This window comes from Antechinus flavipes, chromosome 4, assembly GCF_016432865.1.
Source record: "Antechinus flavipes isolate AdamAnt ecotype Samford, QLD, Australia chromosome 4, AdamAnt_v2, whole genome shotgun sequence".
Classification (NCBI taxonomy): domain Eukaryota; kingdom Metazoa; phylum Chordata; class Mammalia; order Dasyuromorphia; family Dasyuridae; genus Antechinus; species Antechinus flavipes.
The window spans coordinates 82876537-82901717 of record NC_067401.1 but is presented as its reverse complement, the minus strand read 5'-3'; the positions used below and the strand labels follow the sequence as shown (position 1 = coordinate 82901717).

At 34.5% G+C, this 25181-nt stretch overlaps 1 protein-coding gene across 1 annotated transcript in view; it reads right to left on the bottom strand.

The window, feature by feature from the left end:
* Positions 1-25181, bottom strand: part of SMYD3 (SET and MYND domain containing 3) — a 1009300-nt gene that overhangs the window by 779882 nt on the left and 204237 nt on the right. Inside the window, exons 3-4 of the mRNA XM_051993450.1 lie at positions 10403-10510; positions 8668-8725 (exon numbers count right to left, since the gene is read on the bottom strand). Coding sequence (XP_051849410.1) covers positions 8668-8725; positions 10403-10510 — 166 coding nt within the window. The remainder of the gene's footprint in view (positions 1-8667; positions 8726-10402; positions 10511-25181) is intronic.

The window sequence follows — 25181 nt, the reverse complement described above, 5'->3', positions numbered from 1 at the left end:
GGAGAGACAAACTAAACCATACCTTTTCTTAATCAGGATAAGCTATTTTGGGGCAATACCAATACAGTGCAAAATATAAAAGGACAGGTAAATATATGTAGTGGTTTTATTTAGGATTCATTGTAAATAAAACAGTTCTTTCTATTATTAACAGCTCTAACTTTAAGAAATTATATTCTTATCATAAATTAATAGCTATTTCCCCATAATTCTCATGCAGTGGTGCTAATTCAGCCTTGTTGAGCTACATGGAATGCATATATCCCTCTTCTAGATGAGAATCTATATTTGAAAAAAGCTACCATGTTCCTTCTTTGAAAACAAAATTCAAAAGAACATAATTGTAAATTATCCCAGTGAAGCATTTACAAGAAGCATTTAAAAAGACGTAATGGTGAAATCTTTGATGAGCTCAGATTTTAAAGGAACTTTCTAATTTACTTCAATCTCAGAATGAGATTGTCCCTCTCCTTGAAAAAACCAGCGCCTCCAGTCTCTCTAAAGTATTTGTCCTTTTAATTCCCACAACTCCCTTCTTCACTCTCAACCTCTCCTTATCTACTAGATCATTTCCTATGCCTAGATCTTCCCTAACCTTTTTTTTTTTTTAATAGAAAACAAAACAAAAATGCTTTAACCTTAATCTACAATCTGGCCAAGCTATTATTATTATCCTTAGACTGGACTGCCTCAAACAGTGGTGAGATGCCCCTCTCCCTAAAGGACTTTAGCAGAGGTAAACAACCATCTATTGGCTATGTCATACTGGAGATCTTGGTGTGCAAGTTGGGTAATATAGCCACTGAGATTTCTATCAACTTCAAATTTCAGATTCTGTGATTTGTAGATCTCCCATCACCTTCATAACCAGACTTCTAGAAACATCAAAGTACATTTATTTCTCATCTCTCCTCCCCCTTGCAATTTGACTTCTAACCCCAAACCCCAAGTTCTCTAATGATTTATTGCTAAATCTGGTGGCTTTTCTCAGATCTCATTCTCCTTTCAAGTAGCTTGAATTCATTTCTGCAATGTTTGACACCAATGATCAACTCTACCTTGAAGACTCATTCTTCTTTAGCTTTTTTTTTTTTTGATACACTGTCATAATTTTCCTCCAACTTGTTACACTGATCCTTTTCTATTCATTTTGTAGGATTCTGCCCTTTGGATGTGAGTATATGCAGGGTTCTATGCTAAATCATCTTTTCTTTTCTCTCTGTACTCATCAATTCATATGGGTTCAACTATCATCTTTATGCAAATGACTCCCAAATCTATATATGCAACCTTCATTTCTCTCCCCTCAGCTCCACTCCATTCTGGATATTTTTATATATATATATATCTTTACATACATATAAATTATATATTTATATAAATATAAATTATGTATATATCTTTACATACGTATAAATTATATATTTATATAAATATAAATTATATATATATATATCTTTATACAAATATAAATTATATATATACATAAAGATATATATAAAATCCAAAGAACTACATATATATATAATTAATCCAAAGAACTACATGTAAATACACACACACACACACACACACACACACACACACGCACAACAAATCCAGAGAACTACCAGACAACTCTATCTGAATGCCCCCTAGCATCAAATGCAACAAGTCCAAAACAGAACATTTTATCTTGTTCCCTAAATACTACTTATTTCTACCAAGGATGTAACCATTGTTCCAGGCAAGTAGATTTCTGTACAATGCAGGAGTCATCTTCAACTCTTCATTCTTACATTCCATATACAGATTTGCCACGTCCTAGTAATTCAACCTTCTGAACTACTCACAGGTGTTCTCTTTTCTCCATTTATATGACCACCAGAGAGGCCAGAGATCTCTTGTCACTAGATCACATTACATCTTAGAGATTATCTTACTGTTTTAAAAACTTCAATCTTGAGCAAATTACCTTTCAGGCTACTGAAAAACTTTGCTGATATAAGAGCAACATCTGAGCAACTCTGGGAGATAGGAGAAGTGCTGGGAAATTAAAGATTCCTAAAACTGGATAGAACAAAAAGTTCAACTTTCTTTTTTGGTTTGTTTCGTTATATGGGTTTTTTTTATCCTTTTTAAATAGTATTTTATTTTTTCAAATTCATGTAAAATGGTTTTCAATATTCACCTTTGCAAAATCTTGTGTTCCAAATTTTTCTCCCTTTCTCCCTTACTTATCTCCCTCCCTAAGACAGCAAGCAATCCAAAAGAGGTTAAACATGCAATCCTTTTAAACTTATTTCCATATTTATCATGCTGTACAAAATAAGTCAGATCAAAAGGGTAAAAACACAAGAAAGAAAAAATAATAAACAACAAAAATAACAAAAAAAAAGTCAAAATACTTTTGCTTGGATCCATAGTCAGTCTCCATAGTTTTCTCTCTGGATTCGTCACGTCTATCAGAATTGCCTTGAATCATCTCATTATTGAAAAGAGCCAAATCCATCATAATTGATTACCACATGTTCTCTTGGTTTTGCTCAGTTCACTCAACATCACTTCATATCTTTCCAGGCCTTTCTGGAATCCTCTGTCCATCATTTCTTATAGAACAATAAAATTCCATAACATTCATATATTAAAACTTATTCAGCCATTCCCCAACTGAGGGACATCCACCTGATTTCCAGTTTCTTGCCACTACAAAAAAAGGCTGCTACAAACATTTGTGCACATATGGTCAAAAACACTTTTGAGGGAAAGTGGATTTTTTTCATGTTTTCATGACAAAAAAAAAAAAATTATTTGCAGTGCTAAAGTCACTTCAGCCAGTAAGTAGCACAAGTGGATAGAATACTGGGATTGGAATCAGGAATATTCATCTACATGAGTTCAAATCTGGCCTCAGACACATCTTGGTTGTGTGACTCTGGGCAAATCATTCAACCCTGTTAATCTCAGTTTCCTCCTATGTAAAAATGAGATAGAAAAGGAAATGGCAAACCCCTCCAGTACTTTTATCAAGAAAGCATCAAAATGGGGTCATGAAGAATAGGCCATGACTAAAACAAATGTAAAAAAACAAAAGCAATTCACTTCTCTCAGTATGTTTCTTCAAATGTCAAAATATCAAGTTTGACCTAATGTTCTCCAAGGTCTTTTCCATCTAAAGATTCTGTGATTTTTATAGTGATTTTTTTCCCCAAGATTCTCACCAATTCTCCTTCAACAACTACTTCTATGATGGCCAGAGTTGAACTCAAAGTAGCAGTTCAACATGTTGTCTCCTTCATAGTACCCAAGAGATAAATTATCAGCAAATGAAGTAAAAGATTTCTCTGTTATACTGTTTTAGTAAACAGTGACTTCTAGCAACCTACCAAATTGCTTAAAGTCCCCCTCACCATTATACTTTAAATAGTGTTACAGTTTAGTGATGTATATTATTACTCTCCACTTGGCTGGGTGGTCTCACAATTATATACTATCCAGATCTTCCCCTTTTATCCTTATTCAAATATTCTCCATCATGTCACCACCTCCCACTTCAATTCATTTCAGCAATAATTTTTGAATCTACAGTACAATTCTATCATCTACTGTATCATACTGTTTCTTTGAAAAAGAATATTATGTGGTTCTATTGTCATCTTCCAGCTTTGAATCTATCCTACCAAGTCTGGTAATATCTATGAGATTTAATTATATGTATTAAAATTTCAAGTTCACCTCATTTATTATCCATACTCTATGCACTGATGTATAGACACCAAAGGACATTATCCTCCATGATTTTGCATGACATTTTCTTTTGTGAATTTCTAGGACCCTTTTCCAACATTTTATCATAGCCATTACTTACAGTATATGTTTGTTTTTATTTTTAAAATATTATCTGCCATGGCAAAGTCATCAGAACACCAACTTTGGAGCCAGCAAGTCCTGGCTTAAGATTTACCTCTGATACTATCTCTAGACAATTCATTTAATCTCTCAATGCACTAAGCAATTTTGTAAGACAATAAGTTGTGGAGATGGTGCTGACTTGCAATAGTAGAGGCAGTTTCCACATCTGAGATTTCTCTTTACCAAAGTAGTCACATGATCTTTGTCTATATTTATCCCTATTATCTGACCATTTTTCTCCCTTCTCAAATTCCAGTTAAAGTTCAAGCAGAAACATGGTACAAATATAGAGCAGATTAGAAATTGATGGTGAATAATTGACAGCATATCAAAGGCAAGAATGAAAAACAAAGATAAGGTGAGAAGAGATTCAAATACAATTTAAAGGTGAAGCAAGTGGAGTAAGCAAGTGAGTAAGAAATGAAAAATATTTTTAAAAGAAAATAAATGGGAAGGTAAAGACAGCATAAGAGAAAATAAAACTACAAGGCCAAAGATTAACTCTTCAATTATAGTGATTCCCAGGTTAAAGGGACATGTTACTTCTTCAGTTCAAAGAGAAGATGGATTTTACAAAAGCAGGCAATCCTTTCTTGAAATCAGTTTTAAAATATACTGCAAACAGGTGTTAATGCTGAGAGCATGACATTTAATTAATAATTATTGAGAACATGGCACTTGGAATAGGTGATGTTTACTGCACATGCTCAGTTTCTCCCTGAGGAGAACTCAAATTAAGGCCAGGATTCTAGGGCTGAGCAGTGATTATAGTTGTAGCTTACAGCAGAATTTTAATGATTAAGTGCACATCAAAACATGAAAAAAAAATTCAAGTTCAACTTTATTCCTTGTCTTCCATTCCTCTGAGTTCTTATATTGCTGCAACTTCTGATCTGTGATTTTCTCTCTAGTGTAAGAGGGATACTAGAGTGAAATAAAGGACTTCTTCAGTAATACTTTTGATATCATTGGCACAATCATAAATCTATACTGGGCTTTCTTCTTTATTTGCTTCCAGCCAGAGGAGTTAAGGGTGTACAGTTTTGACACATGACCTACAAATAGCGCACTGCTATTTCTTCTTCCCATCCAGGGATTGTTTTCCATCCTCCACTTAACAGTTCTCTTTCCGTACCCCTTACAAAACCATAAAGGAGAACCACTCAAGCAGAGAGCAAGCCCTAGACAAACGGTCCAGGCCTTCATTCCTATTGATAAAGGGCCCTATGGGGGAACACTGAAATCACTCCAAAAACCAGCCTTTGGCAGCTCTGGGGCTGCCCCTTTTCCTGGTAAGTCCCTGTGAGGAAACCAAACATCCAGAGACCACAGTAGCAAAGGGCCATCATCCACCCAGAGGCAGGATGACACTGAAGAAACATCAGGGAGCTCATATGCTAATAGGAGAAACAACACACAAACCCTCAGAATGACCAGAGGGACCCATCACAGCTGTCGCTGAGAGGAAGACTTAATGGCTATACTGCATTTTGAACATGAACATTAGCCCTAGTGTTATGCAAAAACAAAGGAAGCCAGGAAACGGAGATGAAGAGAATAATCCTCTTAGAGATGAAGAAATTGTAGTACAGGAAGATGTACAAGGACTCAGTAGTCAGAAGAATAAGGTTGTCATCCCATCCGCTGTGGCCCTTCAACTATCTGGCCACCAATTTCTTCATGAATAAAATACAAAGGTCTAATAGTCTAAGAATATATGGTCTAATGGTTTTGTACTATGAACATGTATTATTTCCAGCAAAGAACCTAACTCCTTCACTGAATAGAGCAAAGAGACATCATGGGGAAATGCAATGAGTATTAAATTTAGAGACAAGACAGGTTTTTAATTTTTATTCACTTTCTCTGGGGCTTTCCTGAACAATTTGAGTCTTGCATATCACAAAAAGTGATTCTTTCAGCTATAGAGAAAGAAAAATCTGTCTCATTAACCAAATTACCAGATTTGGGGTATTAAAAAACCAATCCAGCATCCCTTTTATAATTATTATTATTCCTTCAGAGATGAGAGGAAAAAGCTCTAGGAATTCTGATCAAGGAATGATCATCAAGTGTGTAATGACTTCTACCATAAATAAGATGGATTGAGAAATTGTGAGAAAACTACTGGATTTTTAGCTAAAAAATTTTTAAGGCTCCTGTTTTTAAAAAAATGCTTAATTTATGGAGTAAAACAAGCATTTCCATAATATAGTATAAAGAAAAAGATGATTGCACTTGAAAATGCAAATCTATTATGTACAATTTGCTACTCCTTTTAAATATGTAATAAAGTTATCATGTAAATTTTTTTATTTTTTCCTTTTTTTCCTTCCCTCCCCTACTCCTCCCCTAGAAATGGTTACCATTAGACAGAAGTCTGTGTATGTGTAATATACCCACATGCATTTACATATATTACATGTATAGGGATATATAGCTGTACATGAGTGTGTATGTATACAATCAAGCTTCTTAAACAAGGAAATTGTCCAAAAGTGGAACAGGTTGTCTCAGGAGGCAACTGCACTAGCTGATTCATATTCCTGAAACACACTCCCACTTCACCTCCATTTCTCGGTGTAAATCAGAGTCTGGAAAGCAGACACAGCTTGTTTAGCTGCTGTAATCCCAAAGTGGGAGAGAGCCTGCTTTTAGAAAGGGGTAATCCTCTGTAACAGAAGGGCTCTGCAATGTGATGCAGAGAGTGTCTGATATCCTGTAACTGGTTCCAGTCTACAAACTATCAAGGAAAGAAATGAATATTAGTTGACTCTGGAGCCAGATCTTGTGTCCATTCAAAAAGGCAACAATCAGCAAAACTGGTTCTTTCCTACCTGGCTTTGATAGCTCAGAGACAAAGATGCTATAAACCTCCAAATGGGAGAGGGACATCCGGCCTTGATCCTTTCCCACAGAAGTCAGCCCAGTGGCGCAGGTGAGCACCTGGCCCTTGCTGCTTCTCTCTCTATGATGTCAGTTCTTCCTGCCTTTAAATGAAGAAGTGGTGGAGGTGGTTACAAGGTGACTCTGCAAGGTCAGAATGATAAGCCACCACCAGAAGCCAGAGTCTATGACAGGTTTTGTGATTCAAAAGTCCAATTCTGAAGCCCCATGGGGGAACAACCATCAGACCCCAACCTGAGGATCCCAGCCTAGTAGGGAGGCCTTCAGAATGACCAGAGGGACCCATCACAGCTGTCTCTGAGAGGAAGACTTAATGGCTATACTACATTTTGAACATGAACATTAGCACTAGTGTTATGCAAAAAAAACACTTCAAGTTTAAGGCTACTTTCCCCAAAGACCTGGGAGAGCCTGCTCCGGGAGTTTGTATTTATTTCTATTCTTGTTATATCTTCCCAGTAAACATAAAGCTAATTTGTGCTAATTGATTAAATGGGACTGGGCCTCTGATGGCTAACAGTAGGGAAAAATGCCCTGCAATAGCGGCTCAAGCCAACTGCATCTAAGAAAAATAATTCTGCTCCCTCAGAAGTTGCCTGTACCCTGGGAGAATAAGTCCAGCCTTGCTCCATTAGAATTCCTTCAGGACTCTGCTTATACATTACCTTCTACATAAAAACTTCCCTAATCTTCACAGGCGCGATCTTGTATGTATGAGATGTAGTGTGGTAGAATGGATGGAGGGTCAGCCTTGAGGTTGAGAAGATCACATTGGTAAAGGGTTATTTCCTCCTTGGGGCTTACCCATGCCAAAGAAACGATAGATCCAATCTCATTCTATTCCCATTTTGTGTCTACTTATCATATTTATATACAAGTTAAACTATATGACTCCTAAGATTCCTTCCATCTAGAATGTTATAACATCATTATAATTTCCATTATAATAATTACATATGATAATTATAATAATTTATCATAAAACATATTTTATAATATTAATGTGTATAATAAATTATAACTTCCATTTTATAAGTTTATATCCTTATTCTAATATTTACTATTTGTATGAATTTGGTCAAGTCACATAACATCTCCTGAGTTTCTTCATCTGCAAAATGAACTTGACAATATTTCTACCATTGGCCTGGAAGGGTTGTTATGAGGATAGTGATTATGAATTTTAAAGTACTATTTCAACCAAATAATCAATATGTATTTATAAGGCAATCATTATATGTATGCCAGACATTGTTAAGTGCTAGGAATACAAATAAACATAAAAGAAAAGTCAATGTTTTCAAGAAGTTTACATTCTAATGGAGGAGAATATAGAAATGAATAAGTAGATATAAGATTCATAAAGTGAATATGCAAAATAATCTTAGATATAAAGAAAGGGCTTAGAAACTTTAGATATAAGCTATTATTATTAAAGAAGATTGAATGTGGGGGGAAATCCAGAGGTCAAATTCAGGGCTCTAACCCTGAACAAGTTATTCAATCTTTCTAGGCCCATGTCCTCATCTGTGAAATGATAAAATTCAATAAGATATCTAGGATTCAATTAGATGATCTCTTAGGTTCCCTTCTAGCTCTGATCCCATGATCCCTTGGGTCATTCCCTTACTGTGAAACTCCCTGGTCTACTTCCTTGCTTTGTATTATATATTTATACTAGTGAGATGAGGGTCCACCCTCATTTCTACCAAAAACTAATCCAATGCACAGGTTCATTGTTGCACATATGAATCCAAGAAGCCCCATGAAATTTCACTTGCAGAAATGAAGACATAACAAAAAAAAAAAAAAAACAGAATTTGACACAGCTGACATTTATTTTGGGAGTTTGAGTTGATGGTCACTTACTTGACTCCAGATCAAAAAAGGAGTAGAGCTTTTCAGAGGCACAAGATGATTCTCTCAGCTAGAGAGGACAAAAGAAAAACACCATAGTCAATTTAAGAATTCCAATACTTAAGCATCATTTGGGGGCGACTGTTTGCTAATGAAAGTCTGGCAGGCAGATGCTTCCCAGGATTCTCTTCCTTCCACTTCACTGACTTCTTTAAATTATTGGGTTCAGCTATTTAATTAGTAACAACTTAACAGTATAAATTATACCTCAGCCCCCATTGACTTTTTGTTAGAATCAACTATATCTAAGTATTACTTTCATTTTTTTCAATGCATAAAGGTGTAGTAATGCTGCAGCTTTAAGCCCATGAAACTCAACTTCAAAGATTAAAAACTGATCAAATAAAGAGTAAATAAAAGGACATTTCTGAATTGTTAAGGATGTAGGGGAAGCTGGTTAGTCTTCTAAGTATATTCAAGACATTTAGTTTTCTCTAAATCAGGGCTTACTTTGGGCACAATTTCAAGGAAGTGACTACATGAAAGGTACAAAGAGGCAAATTATATATATATATATATATATATACATATATATATATATATATATACTTTTAAAGAGTAAAAAATATATAAATATGGTATCATTCAACCAAAACTTGTTTTATTATGACAATCTTACCTGAAATAGCCATATTCCTATATATCAGGTAGAATTGAAATGGAGTAAGATCCGATTCTTTTTGTTTGTTTGTTCCTTTATTTATGTCTTTTAAAAGAGATTTATAACTCATTAAATCTTTTTTTTAACTTTTCTTTTTGAGAATCCAGACAAAGTTGACATTTTTTGGGTCTATACCTATAATTTAATTGGTATAGAGAAGCTTTTCCATGGCATAGGGTCTACAAAGTTTTCATGAATTCTGAGAGATTAAAGGACATGATCAGTATGTGACAAAATGGGATCCCAGTCTTCCTAATTCTAAATCATCCCTTTATTTAAATATGCTAAGACATGATCTTTTCTTTGTAGCAGAGACATGCCTGATTGGCTATAAGGTAGCATGAACAAGCCAAGTATCATGGTGAATATTATGCTGGACTAAGACAACTTGAGTTTGGATCTTATCTTAGATACCTGGTACCTGTGTATCCTTGAGCAATCTCCCTTAGCCTCAGTTTCCTTATCTGTAAAGTAAGAGTATTAATAGTACCTACCTGTCGTGATTGTTGTGAGAATCAAGTGAAATAATGCATGTAAAGCTTTTTGGCAATTTTAAAGCATTTATAAATGTTAGTTTTTATCATAACTAAAAGGAAGGTGGAAAAATAACTAATAACTAATGGAGGTGCTGGGTAGACTTAGGATGGGGTACCTTTATATTATACTATTATATTCCAGTGCTGGAGACAGGATCACAATGGAAAACTCTAAGGTCAAAGTAATAGACACTGCTCTGATATCTACAGTTCAACTTAAGAGCAAAGTCATGATATTCTATCCCCCATTCCGAGATAGGGGAAAAATATGGACTTTATTATGTTCTTCATTGTCGGCCCTTCTACAAAGGCCTTTCCAAAGCCACAGCATACAAGTTCTTGGGGAAAAAAATGACCTTGAGTATAAGCCATTTCCCTCCCAAATCTGAGCTTAATCATCAGCTTTAAAAGGTGAATTTTAAATAATAAGAAAAGAAAAGAAAGCAATTATGAAAAGTACTCCTGGGCAAGTTTCCTAAGTTTTACTTACCAGTTTGAACACAACTTTGCCAAGAAGTCTGACAGAGTCAGGGGGAAACTTGGGTTCTGAGCTCTTAAGGCATTTACATTCTCGCTTATGATCCTGCCAAGCTTGTTTCTGTTAAAACAAAAGGGGAGGAGGGGGATAAGAAGAAACATACATTGCATCAAAATTTAAGCATAATTTATAATTTATATATAGTATAAAAGAGTCATGGTAGTCATGTAATTTCTACAACTTATATATCTATAATGTCAAAACAGAAAAGAGAAGGGAACACTTAAGCTCTGTTAATGACCCCAGGATGAAGTTTTCGCCAACTGTGCAATTACTCAGGTGTGGAATTAAGAGAAGCCTCTACTCCACCTTTGTCCCTGAACTCTTCAACTAGTTATTACCTACTGATAGAGGCCAAAGGAAGTGGCTGAGACTTCCTTACTAAATTTTACTGACAAGTGGAGTTTTTTCAGCTTCACAAAATCAACAGTATCAGAGGATCCAAAAATTGGACTAGATGTTCATCTACCCCAAGTCTTTTATTTAAAAAATGAAGAAACTGATCCAAATAAGTGAAATTACTTGAACATCACATATAAATGACTCAATATATATAGTTTTCAAACCTTAAAGTATTATATGATTATTTATTTTTAATTCATAGCAAGTAGATGGCAGATGGGAATAGAACTCAAATCTTCCAAATTTTTTAGAGTTGGAAGATTAAAAACATGTTTTTCTATATTATGCTGTAATAATAGATTTTTTAATGAAGGCAGACAAATATTCTTAGTGCCTCGATCAATAATTACTTATTGTCTACTATATGTATTGCATACATCAGTTAGATGGCACTACAGTGCACAGAATGCCAGCCTTGGCATTAGGAAGCCTCATATTCCTGAGTTCAAATGACCTCAGATACTTACCAGCTGGATGACCCTGGGCAAGTCACTAATACTGTTTGCCTCAGTTTCCTCATATGTAAAATGAGCTGGAGAAGGAAACGGCAAACCCTTCTAAGATATTTACCAAGAAAACCCCAAATGGGATCACGAATCATCAGACATGACTAAATACACCTGAACAACAGCACATAAGGGCATACATATAGGGATGGATATAAACATATACAAAAATACCAAAAATAAAGCAATCCCTCCACTCAAGGTAGATAAAATAAATATAAAAATATAAAATAATATAAAAAATAAAGCAGATTCAAGAAGAAAACCAACTGGGGAAAATAGCACTCAGCATGTATTAAACAGCCAGATTAAGTATAAACCTCACAGATGAATAACTAATTTGCAGGCCTGTAGTATTTGAAGACAGGGCTGAAAGGTAATGCTACCTAAGTAAGCTATATCCATGATAAGGAAAAGCTACTGAACTCAGATGAACAAGGAGGAAGTCCACTCTTCCATGCTGCAATGTGAAAACCATCTCACAATTGCATCAGCAGGACCTAATGCAATTTGAAACCATGAAACCAACTGGTTTATATGCTATGATTTTATTTCCTAGAAGCCCAGAAGGTCAAATGAGATAATATTTCTCAAGCACTTTACAAAAATTAAAATGCTATATAAATGCTAATTTATTGTTATTTTAACTAATAGAATAACTCACATACTATATTTTAAAGCTTATAAAACATTTTTTATAATTCTATGAGATATGAATGCTTTATCATCCTTGTCATCATCATCATCATCATCATCATCATCATTATTCCTATTTTACTGGGGAAAAAAATCCTGGGTCTCAGAGCAGTTGAGAGTCTTTTCCAAGGTATCAGTCAGTAACAGATCCAAATCTTGAGCTGACAGCTCAATCTAGGTTTGTTTCCATTAAAACCAGAATTGCTTTTGTAATACCAAAAGAACTGATGAGAGCCAAAGCATTAAATGTAAAATTATCTTTTCTGTGGATAATGACAATGACTCTGAAAGGTAGCCATCTATAAAAAGTAGAGTTTTGTTTCACATGAATATGCCTAATTTTATATAACAGATATAATATTCCTGAAAAAGTATATGTAAATCAAATCAAAAATTTTTATGCACTAGATGAACTTTTTTTGAAATACAAAAAAAAAAAAACTGTGACAAAGAACTTTTTTAAAGCAAAGGAAAACAAAGAAGCATTTCTTAATTAACTTTATAAGTTCAGATCTCTTCATCAAATTTTCTTTACATAAAGTATTTATTTGATCTAATTCAATCCAAGAAACATTTATCATACTTTCAACCTTGTGCCTAACATAAGACTTTGCACATATGGAATGGATTTTTTGAAAATTTTATTTGAACTTGGCACCATTTAGCTGATTCAATAAGAAAGTGAGCAACTGGAATTAAAATCTCCTCCATTCCTCAAAATAATAATTCCAAAGATCATTTTCACTACAAGAGAACATAAAAACTAACAATCCTGCTTCTTCAGCCAACCAACCTATGACAGATCTTGATTACATACAAAAGAAAGAATTGGTGAGATGTTAAGATAGGAATAAAAGGTCATTTTTATCTCTCTCTTTCTTCCAATAAAATGACATTGCTATCTTAACCTTTTTCTTTCCCCATAAACCAGATCATTCACAGTTCAACAATCTACTCAAAGGAATGGAAAAAAAAAAGTAATTCTGGGCTGAGCTCAAAAATTATAGTCACCTCTGGCTACCAGACTCATGAATTGATAGAGGTTTATTCTCTCCCTGATTAATGGTTTTACTTCTCACCCTTCCCAGAACAGAAAGTTCATCTTCAAACAGCATTTCTTAAACAGAAAATTATTCATGAATTAAAGAACCAGAGAATCTTAGAGGTTGAAAAAAATCAACCACAAAGGTGGGAATTTTCTTTACAAAGTGCCTTATAAATGGTGAGGTAGTCTCAACTTAAGCACTTTCCATTTATTGGGTTCCTTCTCTCTTTTTACAACTAGTAAATAGCTCTAATTATCTAGTCCATTTTTTCTTCTTTTGCTGTTCAGTTTTCAGTTATGTTCAACTCTTCATGTCCACATGTCTTCTGGTCAAAGATGCTGAAATGGTTTCACCATATGAATCTAGAAAATTGTATGCTCACTACCTAAATCTGAACTAATATTTTTTTAGTACCTTAAAAAAGCATCAATTGAACTGTGAAAACCTATGTAAGAATGGACATGGACAGAATAAATCAATAAAATTACCTCAACTAAAGTAAGTCAGTCTTCAAATTCTATGCCCTAGAACCCCAACCAGGTGGGAAATGTGTATCTGAATCAACAAAATCACTCTGATAAAATGAGGAAAGTTCTTATCAATTTAGATGCCTCCTTATGCTCTCTAAGTCTGCAGCCAATCTTCCCTTGTATGTATTTTTGGAAGAGATATCAGAGACTTTTGAAGGATGTTTTTGTACAATTGGTTTTTTGAGTATCCCTTTCTTTTTCTTTTTTTTTTAATAATTTTTTATTGATAGAACGCATGCCAGGGTAATTTTTTACAGCATTATCCCTTGCATTCATTTCTGTTCCGATTTTTCCCCTCCCTTCCTCCACCCCTTCTCCCCAGATGGCAAGAGTCCTTTACATGTTGAATGGGTTGCAGTATATCCTAGATACAATATATGTGTGCAGAACCAAACAGTTTTCTTGTTGCACAGGGAAAATTGAATTCAGAAGGTATAAATAACCCGGGAGGAAAAACATAAATGCAAGCAGTTTATATTCATTTCCAGTGTTCTTTCTCTGGGTGTAGCTGCTTCTGTCCATCTTTGATCAATTAAGGCTCTCTTTATCAAAGAGGTCCACTTCCATCAGAATACATCCTCAAACAGTATCATTGTTGAAGTATATAATGATCTCCTGGTTCTGCTCATTTCACTCAGCATCAGTTCATGTAAGTCTCGCCAATCCTCTCTGTATTCATCCTGCTGGTCGTTCCTTACAGAACAATAATATTCCATAATGTTCATATACCACAATTTACTCAACCATTCTCCAATTGATGGACATCCTTTCATTTTCCAGCTTCTAGCCTGAGTATCCCTTTCTAAAAGCTATGTAAGTCTAGGTGACTAAATGATAGCCACTAAAAATCAATGGGATTTCATGAGATATCATATTTTTTAAAAAATAACTTCCCCTAAAGCCCATCAAAATGACTCTTAAAAACCCTGAGAGGAGATGTAATAGCTACAGTCTGGGGACTCAAATGATGTATACGAACAGAAATTGGGATAATTATTCCAGAATAGTCCCTGCCTTCAAGAAGCTTGTATTCTCTTGGGGTCAACAAGATTCAGACAAGCATGCGAATGATCTCTGAAAAGGAAATGAGCACTAATGTGAAAAAAAAGAAATCCACAGGAGATGGCAAATCTTGGGAGGAAGACAATGATTCAAAAAGGTTAAGAAAGGAGTATATTTCTGTCATAGGAGACAAAAGGCTCCTATGTGAGAAACAGAGTACTAAGTTCAAAAGGCTGCTTTTGTAAGAAGGGAAAGTTTGTAAAGGGAATAAATGTGTAGAGAGTATGTATGTCTAAGGAGAAGATAGAGTAGCACACAGCTTGAAGCCAAAATATGAAGAACTTTCCTTGTTAAGCTAAAGAGTTTGTATATTAGTCTAAAAGCAATGAGGAGCAATTGAAGTTCCTTGAGCAGTACAGTGACATGATCAAATGTGTTTTAGGCAAACTACTTTGGTACCTGTGGGAAGACTATATTAGATTAGGGAAAGAATAGAAGCCAAAAGTCCTCTTTTCAGCAGGCTGCTGTTACAATAGTCTAGGTTAGAGTGGTGTGGGCCTTAATGGTGTGGTGGTTATCTGATTAATATTGTGATGAGGAAAGTATTTTGTAAACTATAAAGTGCTATGTAATTGGGCATTATTATTAACCACTCAGGGTTGTAGCTTTTTTGTCTCCCTTAGTTGGCTTCTAACTATGGTAAATTCTATTCTTGTTGGCAAACACACTACGTAATGATCTCTAATTAAAACCTAATGAAAATGAAATCTGGAAAAAGTCCAAAACCCAAGGCCATTGTCTCTGCTGCTCGATGATCATTGGATTATCATTATACTAAACATAAGTGATATAGAAAAAAAAACTGATGATCCAGCTTCTTCCCTCAAATACCACAAAACATCTGGAAGCAAACAGTTTTCATTGGTGCCTAATGAACACTCCACAAAGTTAGCATTCAAGAAGTGCCACTGACTGGGTTCCTTATACTCAGCCCAAAGACATATTTCAGCATGGAATTCACCTGTGCTAGGAATTTATTAAACATTTTAACTCTGAAAGATACAACATGGAGGCAGCTAGGTGGTACAGTGGATAGATTGCTTGGGACTAAAGGCAGGAAGACCTGAGTTCAAATCTGGTATCAGGCACTTAATAGCTGATTGACCTGACAAGTCACTTACCCTCAATTTGCCTCAGTTTCCCAATTTGTAAATAGGAATAACAACAGATTCTACCATTTGAGGCTGTTGTGAGGATCAAACAAGATTTGGAAGCACTTAGCATAGCACCTGGCACACAGGAGGCACTACATCACTATTATCATCATCATTATTATTATTTATCTTATGATTATCATTATCATTATTATTTAATTATCATCATCATTATTACTTAAACAAATAACCAGATATGGAATAATTTAAAGAGAGAGAAAACATTTAACAGCTAAATAGGTTAGGACACATGGCTAAGCCTTAAAGAAAGCAAGGGATTATAAAAGGCAGAGGTGAAGAGGGAACGCATTCCAAGAATTGTACCAGTTTCTGCAAAGACAAAGGCAGGAGTCAGAATGCCAAGTTTGGGGTATTGCAAATAGACTATTTTGGCTGGAATGCATGGTGTGTATTGGGAATAGCATTCAGCAAGTCTGGAAAGGAAAGCAAGAGTGAGTCAGATTGTAAAGGGTTTTCAATGCCAAGTTAAAGAGCTTACATTTTGTCCTGAAGGCAACAGAGAGTGTAGAAAAACTAAAGAATAAATGGAGAGTCCACTGTTACATCCTAGAAAGTGCCCAAAACTTGTACTTCAAAAGTTCACCTCCTACAGGATGCCTTTCATCAAGGCAAATTCTCAGGCACTCAATGCTACATCTAGAACACCAAAGTTATAGCAACCACTACTGCCAACTCATCCAGCACCCAAGAGCCTTTGTCAGCCATGGGGAAGGCCAGCTAATCTGAAAGAATGAAAGCAACTTCAGAAAGCTTACTGAGTTGCCACAGACTCAGAGCACAGAAATGTTACTATTAAAGTCTTACAAAGCATGAGCGAGCTAACGCCAAAGGACTCTGAAAAGTGGGGGAGGTGGAGTGGAAAGCAAAGGTTTGCTTTTTACATGATTCCAAAATGCTTTTCATCAAGATGACAGCCTAGAGTACAGAAAATGGCTAGCCAAAAGCCTCCAACAGAAATCAAATTGTCACCACACAAATAGACAAAAGTCTTTCATGTGGAAAAAAGCATACTTAAAAAAAAAAGTAAATGTAGACTCATTGCTAAATAAACAACCTAACTAAAAGTTTCTCAATTAAATTAAATCAAAGCTTTTTTTTTTTTTTTCGCTAGTGTTCTCTGATCTACAAAACTTGAAGAATTTAGGAATTCTTATTTAATCAGATAATCTAACTTTGCATATAGTCCATAGTGATAATTTTAAATTATGCCATATGCTAATATTCACAGATTATTTTCCCCAAAATCAATAGCAAGGTTTTCACTGTTACAAAGACACATTTTATTTAGTTGTATAATTGCCACATTAACATCCTCTGTGTCTGTCTGTCTGTCTGTCTGTCTGTCTCTCTCTCTCTCTCACATACACACACACACACACACACATTCAATATGAGGTGCTGACTTATCAATCTCTTAATCAATCCAGGCAGAGATTTCAAAATATTGGATGAATCGCATTCAAAAAATTGTCCCCAGGTTTGGAGAGCAAAGCTTTTGCCCTTTACCTCCAAATCAATAAGGTATTGAAAGTATTCGTGTAGAACCAAGGAAGTTTAGTGCAGTTCTTTAATCCAAAATCTACAACCCAACCTCATCGCCTTTGCTGGAATGAAAACAAAAGGGAAAACAAAATATATATATATTTTTTTATATACTTTTAAATTTATATATATATATATATAAACTTATAATTTATATATATATAAAATATATATATAAACTTATAAATATATATATATATTCATATACACTTTTTAACAAAAACTGCTGGGAAAATTGGAAATTAGTATGGCAGAAACTAGGTATTGACCCACACTTACCATTATATACCAAGACAAGGTCAAAATAGATTCATGATCTAGACAAAAATAATGATATTGTAAATAAATTAGAAGAACATAGGATAGTTTACCTCTCAGATCTGTGGAGGGGGAAATATATATATATTCCTGCATGGAATTAATCCAGGTATTAGATATGACATCCTTCTTAACCCGCTAAACCACATTTCTCCCTCTTCCATGCCCCTGTATCTACACAACTTCATCCCTTTCCTTCTCCTTTATACCAAACCTACAAACAGTAGAAAGCAATGGCCTAGGACACTATGCTATATCCTGGAGTTTTGAGGAGAGAATCTTTTTGATGGAATGGTCAAGCCAGGTCTCCACAAATCCATTCCCTTATAGAAGAGAAGAATCTACTAAATGTTTTCAGGACTTTCTCTGCTATATGTGGATGAAGGGGAAGAATTACCCAGTATTACTACAGATATAACACTAATCTTCTCTTCCAATCACCCCAATTAAAAATTAATTTGTTAGTGAGGTAAAGTTTTTCCTTCCCCTGGTGTAAATATTGCTATTCATAGAAATATATAACACTTTCTTCTTGTGTATGCAAAAATACTGAAAAGCATTTGAAACCAATTAGAATGTCACATGCTTTTTTATTATTATTATAGCTTTTTATTTACAAGATATATGCATAGGTAATTTTTCAGCATTGACAGCTGCAAATCCTTTTGTTCCAACTTTTTCCCTCCTTCCCCCAGATGGCAGGTTGACCAATACATATCAAATATGTTAAAGTATAAGTTAAATACAATATATGTATACATCAACATGCTTTTTAATAGGGATTTCTTCCCAAAAGAAAGCCATACTGTTATAGTCTATCATGATGATGGCAATCACAGAGGTCTTTCCCAATTGTAAAAAACTGAATTCACCTCAAGAACCATCTACATATCTTTGAGACTGAAATCTTCAGATCATGTCCATCACTGTCTAGATTACTTTGGAAATACATGTTCTCTGGCTTTTCAACAGTAAAAGATCCAACACTATGGCACACACGACTCCCAAGGGAAATAGACTCAAGAGCTCCTAAGAATTATCTTAGGAGTCCAGAACCATACTTATGCTTTCATGTTCTTTCCTCCATTAGACTGTCAATTCCTGAAAAAAAGGACTGTCTTTTGCTTTTATTTTTTGTATTCACAGCAATTGGCACAGTGCCTGACATACAGTAAGCACTTAATAAATGTTGAATTGAATTTGAAATCCTCATTGAAATTCACAAAGAGCTTCAACGAATCTTCCCAGAGTACCTCAACATTGAAAGGGGTGCACTATTGAATTAAATATCTATTGAACAGATACATAGCTAATGGACTCAAGATGCAGAATAAGACATACTTTTATATACATTCATTGTGGTTTTGTAGTTGTTATTGCCTGACTATATATGTTACAAGAGCTTTGTTTTTCTTTCCTTTTTTTTTTTTCAATATGAAAAGGGGTAGGATGAACAACAGATGTGGAGATAAAGTAGACAAAGAAAAAAAAAGAAAGAAAGAAAAGAATCCCTGAAATGTTTTAATGCACAAAAGAGAATATACAGCCAGAAAAAGTCACAAGCAGGAAGGACAACTTGAAAAAGTACACAATAAGTTTATTATATATTTAGAAAGAAAAGTAAGCTGTACATATATGGAGAGATTTTTAGTTTCATGTACAATCTCTTTTTTTGTTGTTGTTCTACTACGTATATGGAATTGCCTATTTTATTTTGTATGTGTTAAGCTTAGAATGAAAACGTTGTTAAAAAAATATAACAGAAATATCATCTCTTTTACAAAAATAGAACTCTATTTAAAACACCCACGAAAGATAACAAGCTATTATTTTCTGGGCTCCAAAACCATATAACTCCTGGGTATAGTATCGGCTACTCAAATTAAACATATCTAAAAAGGAAATCAACATCTTCCCCCAATGTTGCCCACTTACTCCAATATTTTTCTTTTTGTTAGTGTCACTCCTACCCTCCCGATCTCTCAAAACTAAAACTTGGGATCATTCTTGTCTTTTCCCTCAGTCCACACATCCAATTAGCAGACAAAAGATTAGTTATTTCTGTCAAACATTTATCAAGCATTTACAAGATGCCAGACACTGTGTTTCCTTGAGAATACAAAGAAAAAAAAAAAACCTCAAAAAAGCTTTCATTTTATTGAAGTAAAATAATGTGTGCATATGCATCCATATGTATGTTAAAGTTAATGAATATTTCTTCCAACAATCCTTTCCTCTCCCATGTTTTGTTAATTGCTTATATCTTTTCACCTAGACTATTACAAAAGTCTCCTTTTATTTTATCTCATATCCTATATCCAATCAAATATTTTCATCCTTTTTTGTCACTCATTCCTCTCTACTAAAAACTATTAAGTAGCTCAATTTAATGCAATGCATCCATTAAAATGTGCAGGCATTTATTAAGCACCTACTATGTGCAAGGCACAGAAAAACAATCACCATCCTCCAAGATTACAAAAACTATAAATTCTTCCTAATTCAAGACTCTCCAAAATCTAGTACCCATTTACCCACCTAGCCTTTTTGTTAAAGGGTTTTTTCACATATTATAAACACTCTAGATAAATTTATTATTATGTGGCCCCATTTTTCATTTTGTTTGCTCTCGTTTCTATTATTAGTCAGTTAATCATTGAACAATATTAACTCTATGGTTATATTTATCAAGGAATCTTATATGACTTTAACACTGTACAAGAGACATCTTGTCAGAGGAAAACTTGTAACATTGTGTTCTGCCCTACTTAGTCAAATATTTCTTTGTAGAAGATCAAAAACAAACAAAAGAATTAAACATTTAAACAATTAAAATATCTTATCCAATTGCCTGAATTTTTAAGGCAATCATAGTTGTAAAATTATCAAGCATTTTATATAATACTTAGAAGTTTACAAAATGCTTTCATGTTTTGGCATTTGAACATCACAACAAATGATAACGTTATCCCTATTTTACAGATGAGGAAACAAAGGCTGGGATTAAGTGATTTGCCTAGAATCACCTAGCTAAGTATCTGAGATTTGAACTCAAGTTTTTAGCATGATATACATTGTACCACCTCATTGCCTCATAAACTGTAACTGGAAAGATGTGATCTGCTATAGAAAATCATTTTGAGGAGCTTCCTGAAAAGCATCTGAGACCTGTGGCTAAACCCTTATCCTCTAAATTATCTCAAAATATCACAAATGGGTCAAAGAAAGGGGAAAAGAAAGGAATCATCAAAAAAAAAAAAAAAAAAAAAAAACCAAACCTGACAGAAAATCTAGAAGAGAGACTTTAGAAAAGAGTAAGGGGAAAAATAGATCTTAATACAACAAAGAAATGTTAAGGAATCAAAGAAGAAAGCTATAAAAAAGGGAATGAATAAAACTGTCGCATCTATAATTCCAGAAAAGTGAATGGCACTCTACATTCCTGCCATTCATTTTTACCTTAAAGAGAAAAATTAGAGCTCTCAGAGACAATTTGGAATATAGAATCAATTATTTAGAACAATAGTTAGGAAAACTGAATAAACTAATGGATGTCTGAGAACCAGGGAATGGAAGCAACAGAACTCAAAAATATATAAAAGTAAAGTCAAAAGACAACATAAGTGAAAGTACACATGACATTATTACAAACCAAAGCATCTTACCTTGAAGACAGACTTAGCAAAGCAATCAAAGAATCACTGGCTCTAAGAAAATCACAATGAAACAAAAAAGTCTGAATACAATTTTATTTCAAGAAAGAATAAAGGAAAATTGTTCAAAAATATTGGAACTAGAGAGAAAAGCATAGATTTATAGAATATGGGGAAGGGAGAATCATTGCAACAAGTTTCTCTGATAAAGGTCTAATTGATTATTCCCCAGAGCTATGTCTTAGGCTTTTTTCACCCTAAATCATTCCCCTTGGTGATCTTATCATGAATTCAATTATCATTTCTACATCTGTGATTTTTAGATCTACTTATGTACCTTCCTTTTACTTTTTATCTTCCCCATTCCAACATAAGCTCCTTTAATTCAGAGACTGTTATTCTTTCTGTTTTTATCTGTATTACCAGTGCTTGGCACTGTGTCTGAGCCATAATAAGTTCTTAATAAATGCTTGCTGAAACTCTGAAGAATCATCTCACAACCATCAGATCAGCAGAACTGACAAAAAGAGAAAATGACAAGTGCTGGAGGAGCTGTGGGAAAATAGGTATACTAAAGCATTACTGTGGATTGGTCCCGCCATTCTGGAAAGCAATTGAAAATCTGGAGAGAGAAGAAAACAGCCTTTTTTGAGGGGAATGGAAGATAATGGTAGAAAAAGTCTGGAAAATCTAAAGTAGATCTCAAAAAGAGATGAACATATGGCTAGCTTAGGTATTTTTCTGTAATGATAGTTCTGGAAGTAACCAGCCAATCAGTCTGGTAAGAGTCAAACCATATTTCCAGTATAAATAGAGGAGTAAGGGCAAGGAAGTTACTATGACAATGTAGAAATGATGAAAGGAACTAATCAATCAGAAGCTCAAAACTGAGTTAATTAAAATAAATAAATCCTTTCAAAGTGGGAACTAGCTCTGTTGAAGTTGTATGAGAATTGGCAAGCCACTTAATCTTGAAAGTCTCTCCTGGAAATGAGAAATAATAACAGCAATAGTCCTTGTGATTGTTGTGAGGATGCAATGAGAAAATATATGTAAAACATCTAGATAAATATGAGTTCTCCTTAATATTGTACTGGACAATGCTACATGACACGATTTTATTGGTATGATTATGGTGCTCTCAGTTTCTTTTTTATCCTTTTTAGTTTGCAAAACACTAGGAATTTCTGAACTATATCGAGGGAAGTTGGAAAGCTTATCTGCAAAAGTTATATGGGCTATAGTCTCTGGCACTTTCAACTAGTCTGGCTCTTTTCCTGTGCATAAGTAATCAATTATCTGGCTACAACCATATTGTAATCTGCCAAAGACAGGAACAAATTTATTTCTTAGTTTCAGGGGAAAATGAGCATGGACAGAAGAATAAAAATCTAGAGCACAAAGAAGATGCAATAGGATGGCAAAACAGACCATCTCTGAAGAATCAAAATAGCTGATCCTAAGCACAATGGAAATGTATCTTTATTCTAAAAAATACAATCAAGACTATCTTTGACCAGAAAAGGAGTTTAACTTATCATATAACAAAAGCAAGGAATAACAGGGGTACTTCACTGGTATCCATGTCATCCACAAAATGTTAGGAGAAGACCCCAAGAAGGGGTTGTTAACTTAGGGTTCATAGATCTCCAAGAGGCCAAGGACAGATTTCAGTGGAACTATGACCTTGGATTAGAAAAAAATATATCTTTAGTTTCACTAATCTCTAACTGGAATTTACAATTTCTTCAATTAAAAATGAAAGCAACAAAACATTATTCTGAAAAAGGGTTCATAGCATCTCTGCTTCCTGGATTCTTTCAGGCCCCAGATAAAATCCTACCTTCTATAAGAAGCTTTTTTTGATCTTCCTTAATGCTAGAGTCTTTTTAATGCTTAATATCTTTTCTCTGTTGACTTTCTCCAATCCATTCTGTATTTATCGTGTTTTTACATATATGCTTTCATGTTGTGACTCCCTTTAGACTGTGAGCTTCTTGAGAGCAGGAATTATCTTTTACCTTTTTGTTGAAAGAGGGATAAGCCCTTGATGTATAATCACACTTTCAGGAAAATAAAAAGAGCTTAATCTGTATTTCCTGACTGATTAACCAGTCAATATCAAAATAATCACTGACAAAAATGGTTAAAATTTTCTTCCCAAAAAGGAAAGCATTTTGTAAGAGGGTAGATTCTGGATAACTTATGAAAGGATACAGACAGAAACCAGACAAGATATAAAGTCGTGGGGTATGTATAACCTGTGTCAGGAGAGGGTATAACCACAATAAAAGATGATATACCACTAACCTATCAAAATATCCCACTGCAATAGCTCTGAGAAATAATGACAGTTTTCAACAATAATGATAAATCAATGTCATCAATATAGTAAATGCACAAAAAAGAACAGTATTCATTACATCAATTCTATTAAAAATATTTAAGACATACTGTGTGCAAGACACAGCTACTACTGTCAGGGCTGAGAGATTAGCAAAATAGGAAGCCTACTCTCCAGGAATTTGTATTCCAGTAGAGAATATACAACTAACTATAATACAAAATAAAATACAAAGAGTCCTTTAAGAGAGGTATACACAAAATGTTTTGGCTTTCAGAGAAAAGGTATCACAGATGATCAGTGAGTTCAGGGAAAGCTTCATAGAGAAGATGACATTTGAGTTAGGTCTTCAAGGGGCTGACCTTTCAGAGACTGGATCACTGGCAGGAGTATTCACACTGAGAAGTTCAAAGATCCATATTTCTAGACAGAGGCAAAGGCATCAATATGAAAGGCAAGAATGAAGATAAAAGAAGAGAGAAAAAATAATGGAACAAAACAACTGAAGTAGAAAGAGAGGAAAAAAAGAGGAAAGGTGGAGCGGTCAGCCTCGGTAAAGAAGAAACTATCTTCCATGCAGCTACCCAAATAATATTACTAAAACCGACATATGACCAAGTCACTCTCCAGATCAAGTTTCTCTTGTCTCTAGGATTCTATTTGGTAATAAAGCATAAGTAGTCTGACTCTTGTGTACTTTACCAGGCTTACTGAACATTTTTCTTTCTTACGTATTCTGTGAATGAGCTAAATGGAATTGACTGTATTCCCATTCTAAAACATTCCATTTTCCATCTTTACTCCTTTGCAAGAGCTGTACCACATAGCTGAAATATATTCTTCTCTTACCTACTTCTCACAGAATTCTCAACTTTCTTCAAAACTCAGCCCAAGTGACATCTCCCATAGGAAGTCCTCCTGATTTCCCCAGTTGCTAGTGCCCTTCTCCTGTAAATTACTTTATATGATTTGTATTTAATTTTCCATGCATATGCTGCTGCCCCCAATAGAACGTAAGTTCCTGAAGACAGAAGCTATTTTTATCTTTAAATCCCCAGCTCCTAGAACAGCAATTGACAACATGGTAAATGCTTTTAACAATGCTTCTTGATGGAAGGAAATATACAGATAGTTTTGGAAATAAAGAGGCAAACTGGTTGAGTCACCATAATAATGAAATCGTCTGCTGAGATTAAGGGAGGTAGGCAGCAGATGGATTTCAGAAGACTATGAAAAGACTAAAAGGAAATGTGACAGTGAGCCAACAAAAGACAACTAAAAGTATTTTTGGAGTATTGATGAGGGCTTGTCAAGAAAAGTTAATGAGAGAAGAGATAAACAACACACAAGACTTTTCTTTTAACCCACATCCTCTCCCAAGAAAGCTCCAAGGTCACACTGTGATTAAATTCCAAGACCAAGCCCCTATGATCACACCTGGTATTCCTAGATAATCC